General features: G+C 39.4%; 1 protein-coding gene across 1 annotated transcript in view; it reads right to left on the bottom strand.

Moving 5' to 3' along the window:
- Positions 1-551: 551 nt before the first annotated feature.
- SLC7A11 (solute carrier family 7 member 11) overlaps positions 552-14322 on the bottom strand; it is an 87703-nt gene continuing 73932 nt past the window's right edge. Inside the window, exons 11-12 of the mRNA XM_014595654.3 lie at positions 11184-11361; positions 552-5483 (exon numbers count right to left, since the gene is read on the bottom strand). Coding sequence (XP_014451140.1) covers positions 5416-5483; positions 11184-11361 — 246 coding nt within the window. The 3' untranslated portion in view covers positions 552-5415. The remainder of the gene's footprint in view (positions 5484-11183; positions 11362-14322) is intronic.

Below are 14322 nucleotides of genomic sequence, written 5' to 3'. Positions count from 1 at the left end.
CCTGCCAGCTAGGCCCACACTGAAGTACTCTCATGCCTCAGCCAGCCCTGTCAACATCTACATGTGCTTTTAAGTGCAGTAATTTACTACACCATCGAATTGTACTCGTGTCTGATGGGACTATCTGATGGTGCAGTAAATTAGTCTACACTGGCCTAATTGCTGTGCATGTGTAGATGGTGGCGTTGTACTGAAGAGTGAATTAGCCTACTGTGCAGCAGAGTACAAGTGTAGATAGGCCCTCCTTGAAGATAATAATACAACTTCATGATTAAAATGGAGGCAGATTTTTGTTTGGATATGCAACCAGCCAAAATACTTTGGTTTGTTGTTTGGGGTTTTTTTGGTTGGTTGTTTTTTGCTTGTTGTTGAAATAAAAAATGCATTAGAACTTGTTCAAAGGAGTGGACAAAGATCATTTTTTCATATTTTCTTTTTTAATTCCAAAATCCATTTTTTTAAATGAAACATGTTAATAACATAATGAAATCTTCAAAAATCTTAAGCTTGTCTAAGGTTGTTCAAAAAAAGAGAACATTATAAGGAAAGGGTCATCTGTTTCCATTTTTTATATATTTTGATATTTATTTTTAATTATAGTCAGTTTTAAGTCAAAACATTCAGTAAATTGATATATAAATATTCCTGTGGACTAATTACATATTTAAAATGCCAGGTCAAGTTCAAGGTTACAATGGTGTTTAAATGGAAATACTTACAAATCCCTTTTTATAGTGACAGTAATCATTTAATGCATGGTTTGAAAGTAATTTCTGAAGCATAGATGCCAACAACATCAGATCAGATTATATGTTTTTTGTTACTATGTACTGGTAGCAAAAACCAGTATGTGATACCTACAAATTAAAGTAAAAACAAAGAAATAGTTGTACACAAGGACATTAAAAAATCATATAAAAATATACACAGAAATATGCCATAGAATTGGTTTCCTTTTCTGGTAGTCTTATTGTGATATAAAAGTCTATTCATTAAAATATTATTTGAATGTATGAACCATGAAAATATATATGCACACATATACATATACATTTACAGTACACGTGATATGCTTTTAAAACAGCACCTATATGCAAAATATACTCCAGTCAGGATTTGGGTTGCATAATAGAAAGTAGGTGTTTGAAAAATATAGAAAATAGGTTTTAAGTTTACTTTAGAAATGCTCAAAATGTAGCAAAAATAGTTCTTAACAGACAACTTTTATAAACATTTACTGCTCTCTAATAAAGATCTAGGTGTGACTTTGGAGGTTGAATACATGTATGCTGGAACTGGTTTTGAATATGGGAAAAACATAACTGAATTTAAAATACAGACTTCCAATTTTCGATAAAAATAGCAAGATTGCCAGCAAGCCCCAAGTTTTTTCCATCCTCTATACCAGGGGTGTCACAAGTGGCACAGGCAGCCTGTCTGCCGCATGTGGCAGACCAGGGAAGGGGCAGACAGCACAACAGCAGATAAGGCAGGAAGCAGAGCAGGATATCACACAGGAAGCGCAGCACAGGAAGCGAAAGTAGAACAGATTAGGCAGAATAAGATGACCAGAGTAGTACTCAGGGAGGATGCAGGGCTAATTTGGAAAATACCTGCCAAAAGGGTTGGTCCCAAGCTCTGTACTCTCTATCCTGCACTAGAAGTCTTTATTAATTTTCAAAGTTGATAGTAATGTCTACTATGTCTGCGTAGGACAGTAAGTCGCAACCAGGATGCTGTGAGAACTTCTCAAGGGTGTAAATCTATTTTTTAAATGGATGCTGATTAATTCACAAAAGGCATAGAGGGGTGCCTCTAGTCCAACGAGGGGTGCCTTGAGTCTAAAAAGGTTGAGGACCACTGGTTTAGGAATTTACTGTATATGGACCTTAGCATCTTAGTACCTAAACACCAGTGATATACATTGGTATACTTAAACGCTAACCTGTCTGGCATAGGGATTGTCATTAAGTTATGTGTTTGTGCAAAGCATTGTACAATAGGGCTCTGACCCTGACTGGAAAGCTAGACAGCATATTATCCCTAGGCAGTGCAGGCAGTAAGTAATCATATACAAATATCTGTATTTGACACCAAACTGTGTGCGCCCACTGGTTAGTGTGTAACAAACCATTACAGAAACCATAACAGTTTAGGGTGTTTCAGCTATCAATCACCTCCTTCACCTCATTTATGCCTGTGTAAAGCAAGTGCAAATCTTTGAATGAAGCACTGCAGCTCTAATTTGATAGAGCTGTACTTCGACAATCAGGCCCTGAGGGAGCTGTTCTTGAAGGGAGAAATTCTCTCTCTCACACCCATTCTAGCTTCTCCAAACTGCAGCAGAATATGGGGATATAAAAGACCTGGATCCAGGCAAAGGAAAAGGCTCTAGTGCAGGACAGCAGCTTCAGGATCTTGTATACCCATTCTACCTCTTCAGCCAAGATCAGAGAGAAAGGGGTAGTTGCTTATGATGAGAAAGGCATACCAGCAGCAGGCCAGGCTCCTATAGCATTATGGAAATCCTAGAAAGCATTTCTGCACAGACTGCCATGATTTAGACTTGTTACTAAGAGCGCGCGATTTTGCACAGTGCCAATACAAAGTGGTCTAGAATAGAAAGAGTAAAAAGGTGGATTAATGCCCCCTGGGTCCCTGTTCTTGGCCTCTGAGTTCTTTGCTGTTTATCTAAGAGAAATAGAGTTTCATCTGACATCTCTAGTTAGATAGAAATGCTATTCCCTTTACTTCAGTGGGAGGTCTGCCTGTACAAGAATCAGCCCTGAAAAGACCAACACATTCAGAGAGGATTAAGCAATACTTCCCAATTAGAGATGGTCAAAAAAGAGATATGAGGGTCAAAAAAGAATTTAAAAGTTTGACGGCCTGAACCTGGAAATCCTTACACACAACCGTAGTCCCATTGTCTTGCCCTATTATAATGTTTTAGGGGACTGTGACTTAAGAATCTGAAGATGGCGCTTCAGAAAAGATCAACAGCAGCATTGCAAGGCTTTCTATGCATTTTACAGGACCCAATGCCTCCGCTTCTTTTGCATCAGACTTTATACTTCAGAGCCTAATAAATGTCCTTAGTTTGGATGTTTTTTAAGTCAGTGAAAATCCCTTTTAAATACTTCTTCTATCAACATTGTATAAATTCATTAAATTGAATCATTAATTAAAATCATAAGCCCCCCAGTACATTTTTTTAAATCACATTAAGTTATTTTACAAATTATTTTCCTGCTCCTAAAATATACAATTGCACAATTAATGAATCATAGGATTTCTCTTAGGACAAAGTAACTGCTTCTGTGAAATTAATGCCAGTGAAAAGTGATTACTAAAAGAAACTTTGTAACCCTTATAAATTTTTAACTTTTTAACAGTGTTACATTACTTCATATTTCTATGGGTCTTTTGCATAGAAACACGAGAGGAAGATAATTACAAACATAGCAAACATATGTAAACCCACAAACATAGGCAAGAGAACTCAAAGATACATGCAGGTTGTGAAGGAATTTTAAAATCATTGGGCCAAATTGTATTCTACCCAAGTGACCTTAAGTTAATGAGTGTACACATATTTCATGATAGTCAAGTTCCTGAAAAAATACCTTAACATGCCTACTTTTGTAGCATGCCATCATCTTAGCCTTAAGACTAAATCACAAAAAGCAGCAATCAGGAGGATCCATCTATTATTGGCACTAACTGCTTTTTAGATTCAAGCAGGGTAGAACAGAAAGACTTTTAGATGCCTAAGCCAACACAGGTGCCTAATACATAGACTAGGATCTGACCTATGCTGTTTTTTAAATTGAATTTGTGTCAGGTTGACAGTATTCCTTATAGTGGCTTGCACAGTGGTAGCACTTTCTTCAATTTTTATTCATTTGTAACAAAGGTTTTAAAGTAGTGTGATCTTCTGAATAGGCAATAATTTTACGAGTAGTGTATTAAATATTTAAGCAATACATATTTAACATAACACGAATAAAAACTTACCCTAAGATTGGAACAATCTTAAAATACAGAACCACCCTTTTGGCACTTGAAATATTTCAGTGTCAATTACCAAAGTATTATTAATAGGAGAGGACAAAAGTATGTCACAACTCAGCCATAGCTTAATTCAAACCATTAACTGAAGGTAAAACTTTTTCAACATCAAAACAAGCTGTGCTGTTTGTTCTCTTCCCCACATTTTTGTTTATTCCTTCAAATTCCAGTTTCAATGGAGATGGAAACTAGGAAAAAAGTTTTGTAGAAACACCTGATTTTAGGCCTTGGATATTCCAAAAAACATTGAAATATATTTTAATAAACTTCCCATATTTTATCTTTGTATCTAAATCAGAAACTTGAACCTTCTGTAGTCTGCCTTTCACCTACAAATATTACATTTGGTCCAAAACTACAGTCCATACTGTACCTGTCAATTGCTTCTGCTAACCAACTGTCATAGGAAACATTAATGGGAGTTTTGCCTGAGTGATAATGGTAATTGCACATCTAACAGTTTGAAAGCATTTACCTAAGCTTGAGATATTTCCTGTACAAATAAAAAGCAATTCTGATAGAACTAGTCATGACTTCAGGACTACTGGGAAATTATAACTTCAAGGAATTACTATCCCAGACAAACTTCAGTGCCCCTCTTACAGAAAACCAACATTAAGCCTCAGAAGTTATTCTAATTTTCTGTATTTTTACAAGCTCTAGAAACAGAACTATCTTCTCCTTAATCCAAATGAGTCCTACCAAGCCACCTCACAAACGTAGGTGAAACCACCATGGCTCTGGTTGTGCTGCTACTACTCATGAGATGAAGAGAGGGCAGGTATGGGTACAAAATGGAGTGAGAAAAAGAATAATCTTGACCAAAGCCTTTAGCTACATAGTTCTATCTGACCGTTTTCATTAATAAACGTTAGGTTCATCACGAACAGGGTGTACAATGTATTCATCCTAATATATCTGACAAAAATAAACTTTTCCAAAATGTCTGTTCACAATGCAGTAAAAACCCCAATTTAAAGTACTAAGGGTTTACTTAAATAGAATATTTAAAAGGAGAAGCATTAATGAGATTTTTTTCATCCTTTCTTCTCATTTCCCATCTCTAAGAGGGAATACATGTGTACAACAGCCAAAAGAAACTTGTGCTTTCTGTTCTTATTGTAGCAAAAAACAAACCTACTTTTTACATACAAACTAACTTCACAAAGGCCTAGGAATATTTGAAAAGTCCAGGCCTAGAAACTTTCATTTTCAGGCTACTTTAACTGTGGTTTGATCCTGTCATTCACTGAACTTTAGGAAGCGTGGAGACATGCCCCACACTCCCACCTGAAGTTGAAATGGGGCAATAGACAAACACATGTTTCTTCAAGAGATAAAAGATCATGATTTCTGGCCATCTTCTGCTGGGACAACTTCCAGGATGATCTGCAATGTCAAAGTTATCCTGTCTGCAAAGATAAAAGGAAAAAAAAATTAGAAATGCGGGAAGTAATCAGAAAGATCGTCTCAGTAGAACCACACAATTATGTGTGTTGATGGAAACATTTAGATGTACCTGTCATAGCATCATATAACGTCTAATTAAAAGCATTCCACCCTTGTTATCTTTTCTAACCTCATTTTGCTGAACTCTGATCCAAAATGACTATGTTTCCAATTTTAAGTGTAGAAGTACTCTGAATATTGAAAAGGGGCACCCATATTTTTAACTTAAACAATACTTTGGAAAAGTGATTCTCTGCCCAGCTGCTCAGTTCAAACAACCAGTTTTAATGTTGAAAAGGGCCAAAGGAGTTCAAACATATTGAATGTCACCCATATTTTGTGCTAAAATGCACTTATCAAGGAAAAAGAAACAAGAAAAAGGCAAAAAAAAAGGAAAAGGAAAGGACTTGTAATACTTCCTCACTAATTTACTGATGTGACACCAAGAAGTAATAGCACATTCTGTTTTATAACTTGTGCTGTTAGATGAGAGCTATCAATGCACAAGATATTTCCTTTGGCCATTTTTGTGGCTTTCTTAATTACATTACTATATCACAAATAGGAGCAAATTATTAAAATAATTAATTGCAAAGAAACATTGACTTGTTCAAGCTCCACCTTAAATGTCAGGCACCCTTGAAAAAAAGGGGGGGGACCTGGACAGACAAAACAACTGAATCAAACTAAACGTGGAGGAGGAAGATTTACTGCTTCTGAATAGACGATGCTGATCCATAACAATTGTTCTATATGTCTGCTCTATCCTGCATAGGTGGAAACAAAATTGGGGCAGTTTACCCCTGAATAAAACAGCTGCTAAATTACTGCAGTTCAGCTCCCACGTACTGAAGAATACAAAAAAACCCACAAAATATCTACACAGATAAGTCTGATATGCAGAAAATCCCCTTCACTGCCACTTCATACTAATATAACTGTTTTGTATGTCCATGGCACAAGGCTGTGGATAATCAAATAATCAATCACCCTCAATTTCTCTCCATACTGCACTTCCCATCTGTGTGTATATGCATGTGGTTATGTATATTATGGTTAGGGTAGGAAGATTTTCCACAAGAAATGCTTTGATCTGCAGCCTGGATTAAAGAAGTAAGCTGTAAGCATTAAATACTCAGAGTATTTAATTCTTAAGAGTGGCTGGAAATATTGGGTCTTGTGTATACAACCCCCCCCCCCCCTTTACAGCCCTCTGGCAATAAAATTGATTGGTTGCATCCATTTTAAAACCCTTTTTTCACTTCCAGTACAGGGCTCAGTTCAAATAAGCTGTCGACAACTGAGCATATGGACAGCCTATACAGGAGCTCTGATCTGATATTTATAACCACAGAATAAAGGCTGGGAAGAGAAAGGAAACCTTATAGCAGAAGCAGCAATTTCCTGGACATGTATGTGACAGAACATGTGTGTGACAGCATAAATCTCCTATGAAGCTCAACTTCATTAAGATAATGAGGAGAGATGAAGTGAACACATATTACTGCCACATCCTGAATGAGCAAATGGCACCCATGTCTAGAAATGGCTGTTAAAGTAAGAGCTGTTATATGAATAGCATATCTATATCCTGATTCCTGAGAAAATTCCAACAATAGAAATCTTTCTGGGAGAGAGAGCATACAGGTATTCAACCTGCAGCTCCTCACTCTCTCCTGCTCTGTGCATCCTCACCAGACCAGGGGAGTGAAGCAGAAGGGGAAAACGCCTAAGCCTTCCCTGGACCAGGGTCACTCCGGTCTGAGGACCAGGTGGGGAGCAGCTTCCTTGGCTCTCAGTCTCAGTGTGTTGCAGAGGCAGCAGCAGAGCAAAGCCCTAAGCCCAGTTTGAGAAAGAAGCTGCTGCTCCTCTCCCAGGGTAGGGAAGAAGCAAGACAAAGCCCCTCACCCACTCCCCAGACTGGGGACTCTGGTCTGGAGAGCAGGTAGGAGGCTTTGCCCCACTGCTCCAGCCCCATCCTGGACCAGACTGGAAAGGAATGTATTAAGTGTTCACTCTTGCAAAATATTCTCTCTTGCAAAGGAGATTTTCCAGTTGGACACCTAGATTTTTCTCCTGGAAAGGGCGTATTTCCCCAGAAGAAACTAAGTGAATGCTTGTACACTCATAGTGTATACTACTCACGACACACTCAGTGGGACATCAACTAAATGTATTTTTCTAGGTAAATAGAATACAGGAACTTTCTACTGGAATGACTTCCTGGGTCATCTCCTGCAGTCACCTGCTACTGCAGACACCCACTTCAGTGGGTGCTTTGTCCGTTAGTTCAAGGATTCTTCTCCCACCCTCATGTTTACTCTCTGTTGGATATAAAGGTAGTATATTCTCTCTCATCCTTTGTGTTGCTAAACTAAACAAATCTTTTACTTTATTTAGATTATTTTCAAGGTCTCCTTTGCCCTTATCATCCTAATAACTTTACACCTTTTCCAGTTCAAGTTATATTTCTTGAACATGGCATAAATACCTAACTCACCTGAAACACGTATACTGTTTTCTATGGCTGTATCAGGTTGGCAGCTTCTTGCCACTGCCATCAACTTCTACATCGTGGTCTTTCTCAATCTCTGTTGTTTCTAACTAATAAGCTATCAGCTTATAACAGAACTCCACCTTGTCATTCCCCTTGTGCATAACCTTGCACATTGTACAAATGAATTTTATCCCATTTCTATTACTCCAGTCCTCACAGTCATATAATTCTGCCTCTTCATTCTGATGTTCCTCTATATTAAGAATGCCTCCAAACACCGTGTTAGCAACACATTTAATTAGCACCCATTTTGTGAGCCAAGGTCATTAAGGAAAACATTAACAATAAATTATTCTAAGACAAACCCCTGGAGAGTACACTAGTAACCTCCTTCCAAACTAATACTTCCCCTGCGACACAATCCAGTACCATCTCTTCTTTAGCCAGTCTCTACCTTACAACTGTCATACTAATCACCATCTGTACCATGTGTCACCATATCATGTTTTACAGGACTCCAGATACATTAGATCCTATTTTCCCCACATCTAGCAAATCACTTACCTTGTCAAAAAAGGGTTATTGGATTAGTCTGGCATGATCTGTCTTTGGTAACCCCATGTTGCATTTTCTCATCTTTTCCGTCTACCTCCATAACTTTATTCTTTTCATCTTTTTTTTTCTGATGCCCTTGCATGTTACTGAAGTCAGGCTACTTGTCTGAATCACTTTCCCTGTCTCTTGCCCCACCCTTAGATCTCAGAATAACTTCCTAAATTAACTTATATCGTGCATTTGAAAAAATGCTCTTTTTTCTTAGAGCGCAGCACTATCAACTCCTACATAGTGGGTATGTCTACACAAGAGACTGACTGTGCAGCCACTGAATAATACTGCACAGTAGCGCATCACAGCATGGACAGTGCTTAAAAAATGTTCACTGGCGCTACTGAGTAGTAAGTCAGGTAACTGCGCATTTATTTAGTACTTGCTAATACAACTACTAAATAAATGTGCAGTAACCATCGTGCAGTAGCATCTCGTGTAGATGCACCCAATATCATTTTTTTACTCCAAGGATATTGCTTACTATTTATTCTGAAAAAAAAAAAACTATTTAATGAGTGGGCTCCCACCTCCCCTTCACCCCAAAGCTGTCAGCACTGGTAATTTAGAACTACAGTTGTTATTATGGGAATGATAAAGTCAACATGAACAAGCTGTTTCACCCACTGAGTGGTGTCTGTTACTCTTCCAGCTGAAACAGCACTGTGTCTGAAGGTGTCAGACCAGCATCTGGCTTGCTTTGTGACATGAGAATCCTGTGTTATCCAAAGTGCTAGAAGATTCATCTACACTAACACAGCTGACAGAAAAAGCTTCAGATATATCCAGTCTACCTTAAAGAGAATATTTTTTCTTTTGCCCTCATAATGTAGTTCAATACTGGCATCCTGTGGCCACAAAGATTCAAGTAACTGTGTTCCAAAACTCAGTGCACACAATTCTGCTGGTTAAATAAGGAAAAGCTTTCTAGTTCCTAAATATCAAGCCTAAGACATGATAAGCTAATACAGACATCAGCTATTAAAAGCAGTGCTGATTGATTGCTGTTTGGCACAGTGTCCTGTTATATAAAACTGGCTCTATCTCAACAAGTGCTTTTTCAGAACAGGTCCGTGACACAAGCAATGACAATAGAGAAAGAAAGGAAGGATTATGGCATAGGATCCAATAAATAACTTCTTATTTTAAGGACTACATTATGATATCAGTCTATTGCCTAGCATCTTAACCTGCAAAAAACCCAGGTGACTTCATAGAGAATGCCTCAGATTTAGAGGAATACTCAGCCTCAGTTATCAGGAAGAAATCTGGCCCTATCACAAGTAGGCTGTATGCATACAGCCTTTGCAGAGATGGGGACATTCTTTGCTTTTCATCTGGTAAAGTTTAGTGGAAAACAAAATTGTTGTTGAAATCTAATTTTCATGGATTTTTTTTTTAAATAGTATTTTTATAATTCGGGTGGGGAAAGCAAGTCGCCCCCTCCCCCCTCACCCCCCATTTGATTAACCATCAGCAACCATTTCTCAAATCTCTCCAGAAATCTTGCTTATATTTCAGCTTGCACTTCCAAAAACTTACTTTCTTTTGTGGTTGCTCCTCACAAGGCACAATTTTTAACAGCAGAAGGAGAAAGGGATTTTTACCAAACTGGTCTAATTATTTTTCTTTGTAATCAAAAGTACTTCAGATATCTTCTCAGAGGCATAGCAGCATATAGTTCCAGGCTCTGGGCCATGGCAGTTGCTACAGTGCCAATCGCAGTGAAACAATTAGCCATCAGTGTGGTCGCAGCTTTTTTTGTACTCCCTCCCTCCCCCCAACACACACACACAAAGTATCTGGGGCCGCTGCCCAGGTTCCTTCCTTAAGTTATGCTACTGTATCAGTTCCTCAATAGGTGAAAACCTCCCAAATACTTTTGAAACATCCAAAAATTGTATTTAAATTATTGTCCTTGGTTTGTTTCAAACAAACATATCAAAGCTAAATTACTGCAGGAGAATATGCTGAAAGCTATTACAATAAAAATATGTATCAATTGTCAGAATAATTCATTAGGACCAATACGTCTAAACTTATAGCTTTGTTTTCAATAGTTCTTCATAATCATATACCTGAATATTGTTTTAATAAAGGACTTGAGATCTTGGCATGCTCTAACCTTTGTTTGCATAGAGAACACAGAAGCAGACCTATGTTCATGACAATGATATTTTAGTTTTCAAAAATCTGTTGTTCTGTCAAGGAAATGCTTCATTTATTAACATAGGCAAATGGCTAGGGGAGGAAGGTCAATGGCCTGAGTAAAATGGAGTCAAATGGGGAAGGAGGAAAGGGAATTCAATTATTTGAAATGCCTTTTGTTTCAGAAAAATGCCTGACAGGCTAATTGTTTTAAAGAATGGCCTTGCTGTAAACATGGCCCTTTAATTAGTTGGTATTTATTTTAACTGGTGAAATTGTGGTTACAGCATTTGACTGCAGAGGAAGGCTGCATTGCTGTCACTAACAAAACCGACCGTTGTAGAATCCATTAAATTAGGATTCTGGGCAACAGAAAGCTTGCCAAAAGAGTCCCACATCACCATGGGCTTACCTACAATCTTTCTGAACCATTTTGGCTTCTTATCCCATATGATAAAGAGGTAGTAAGCTGGAACTCCAGTCAGGGTTATCACAAAACCAATCCCTGTATTGAGAGGATCAGAGCCAAGTGATAGTGCAGCCATGAAGAGACAGGTGAAGGAAAACAGTGCTGGAATAAATAGCGGCACCTGAAACACAGATCAAAAAGATACATATTTCTTTGTACAAATTACCTATATATATTGGTCATATATAGAAAGTCAGTGTATAGCAGTGTAAAACACTGTAAAACTTGGCTATCGGATGCCAGTGGTAGTTAATGTACCATGAAATGTAAATCAAATCAAATGGTTCTGCAGAAATACAGGTGTTTAAAACATGCATTTGAAGTGACAATAACTAAAGAAAGCAAATTAAACAAAGTGTTATACAGTAAGTACCGTAGATGTCTCTTAATTACATACTAAAACACTATAGTACTTTCAAGCCTTAAAAAATAGAAGGGTCGTAAATATGTTACATCCTCAAAAGTCCCTTCTCCAGGCCTCCATTATAGAAGTGGCATCACTAACTATGGTAAAGATTTCCTCTTTGATAATTACCAATTAGAATCAAGAAAAAGCAGAAAGGAGCTCAAAGTCACCAACTATCTTTTAAAACTATTAAGATTACATTGATTTTCTTCCAGAGGTAAAAATCAAAATCTAACAGGAGGAGGGCAAATTAAACACCATTTGACTGCGGATAAAAAAATTTGATAGCATTATGCAACTGATAGCTACTGGAAAGTACTGTTTCTGACAACATGACTGATAACATTATCAGTGCCATTTTGAAAGTGGAAAAAATAGCAATATCAAATTAATTCTCTCAATTTGCAAGCACTGTAATCACAGCGTTTACACCTCTTTGAAGGAAGTGCCTCCTCATACTGCTTAGTGAGATGGCTGGTGTAATGGAGAATTCGCTAGAGATTTCTCCCTTGCTTTAATGCCTAAAAGCATTACCGTTTCTATACTGTGAATTGTGAATGTGTTTTAAAAATGAAATCAAAGAAAAATAGACCAAGCAGTTGACATTCTCTGTATGTGTGTCTAAAAGAATGCAATAAAGGCACATGCACGCATGCATACACACGCATGCACACATACACACACAGCTTTATCTGTAAAGCAAATTTTGAATTTTTATTTCAATAGGGAGGGAGTCTGCCACTTTTACTCACATTACAAACCATCTTGCTGCACAGATAATCCCAATAGCTCTATTCCCATAGTAAGGTACTACTTGCATACTGAATATCGCTTACAGAAGGACACGTGGTGAAATCCAAGTCAGTGACTACTCTGCAACATGGGGCAGATTTTCAGCATTATGTTCTAGGTACAATTTAGTGTTTACTGATTACTGCACTTATAATTCTGAGCACAAATACCTGCAGTTAAAAGTCTGTCTACCTTTTTGTACCCAGAATTGGTGATGGGCAAAAATTAAGGATCTATATCTAGATCAAGAAAAGAAGAAAAAGCAAAACCAAATGTCCATCCCTTATGTCAGCAGTTCCTTAACTAAAAAAACTGATACCTTAAAAGCACCCAATTACCCCAAGCTAACAAATGACAAATGGTATTGATGTGCCTCAGCTTCTTGGTGATAACCGTACCTGTGACTATAATTGCTGCATGGTGGGTGTGTCTACACGTGATTTTACACATACCTAAACTTAACGCACCTTAGCCTAAGGTGCATTAAAGCAAGTTAGGCACACATCTACAGGTGGATGACTTAACATGGCATGCTGAGCAGCCCTGGTCAGCACCCTGGACAGCCCCCAGAAGCCTGCAGCAGCCCAGTAGCCAGGCAGTGCAGCCCAGCACTGGTTGATGGGGTGGGAACCTCCAGTCCCCCCAGACATGGTCAGCCTGGCCCTGGCCCTGGCTCTAACCACCTCTGCATACTCCTGCCTCCCCAGCATTGGACAACAGTGAGTGATAGCCAAGCCCATGTAGCTCCATGTTGCCACCAGGCATCACCAAGAAGAAGAAATGGTGGCTGCTGTTCTGCAGGGGAAGGGAGCAGTACAGCATGGTCAGGGCCTTTTCTAGTGGCTCCCCTGTGCCTCACCCTTGGGCAGATCTGCTGACCAGGCAATGCAGCCCTGCCAGAGTGGGCCATCTAACTGCCTACCCAGGATTCAAGTGCCCTTAGAAACCCCTGCTGGGGCTCCCACCCGGGAGAGCAGATGGGCTGGGACTGCGTCTACCCCAAGCGCCCAGCACAGCTTTCCCTGCTGCACCCATCTCTGTCCTGGGCAAGTGCCTGGCCTCCATGCCAGGCACTGCAAGTGAAAGGTGGCATGAGTTCCTGAGGGCTCTGCAGATCTCAGTCCAGGCAGGCTGGGTTCAATGATGGTGGGGGTTCAGCTCTCTCCTTGGCACACCTGATCTAAGGCTGAGCCCCCACCCATGTTGCACCCAGCCTGCCTGGGCTGAGCTGTGCAGAGCCCCCAGGAGCTCACACTATCTCTCCCACCCACAGTGTCTGGCATAGAGGCCAGGCACTTGCCTGGGATGGAGGTGGGTGGAGCAGGGAAAGCCATGCCAGGTGGTAGGGGCAGACACAGTGTCAGACCACTTGCTGTCCCAGGCAGGAGCCCCAGCATGGACTTCTAAGGGCACCTGTCCCATTTCTGCAGGGCTACATTGCCCAGCCAGCAAACACGCCCCAAGAGAAGCACAGGGGAGCCACTAGCAAAAGTCCTGCCCACACTGCACTGCCCCCTTCCCCTACAGAACAGCACCCACCACATCTTCTTCTTGGTGATGCCCAGTGGCAGCACAGGGCCCCATGCACTCAGCTTCAGCCCACTCAGTCACATAGCTTTAAGGTGCCTTACACCATCTAAATGTGGGTTAAGGCACCTTAACTAATCGAACCTAAATTTGTTACTTGCTTTATGCAGGTATTAAATTTAGGCATGATTTGCCTAAAGTTGCCATTTTTAAGGTGCATTAAGGGCACACGCATTTAGACCCGTGCCTTTAATGCACCTTAAAAATGGCTAATGCACCTTAAATTACCATGTGTAGATGTGCCTGGTGACAGCTAAATCAAAGCAACTTAGTCCTGTTTCTTTCAGGCATAAACTA

Source organism: Alligator mississippiensis, chromosome 2 (genome assembly GCF_030867095.1).
Source record: "Alligator mississippiensis isolate rAllMis1 chromosome 2, rAllMis1, whole genome shotgun sequence".
In the NCBI taxonomy this organism is placed as follows: domain Eukaryota; kingdom Metazoa; phylum Chordata; order Crocodylia; family Alligatoridae; genus Alligator; species Alligator mississippiensis.
This window is presented reverse-complemented; position numbering and strand designations above follow the sequence as displayed.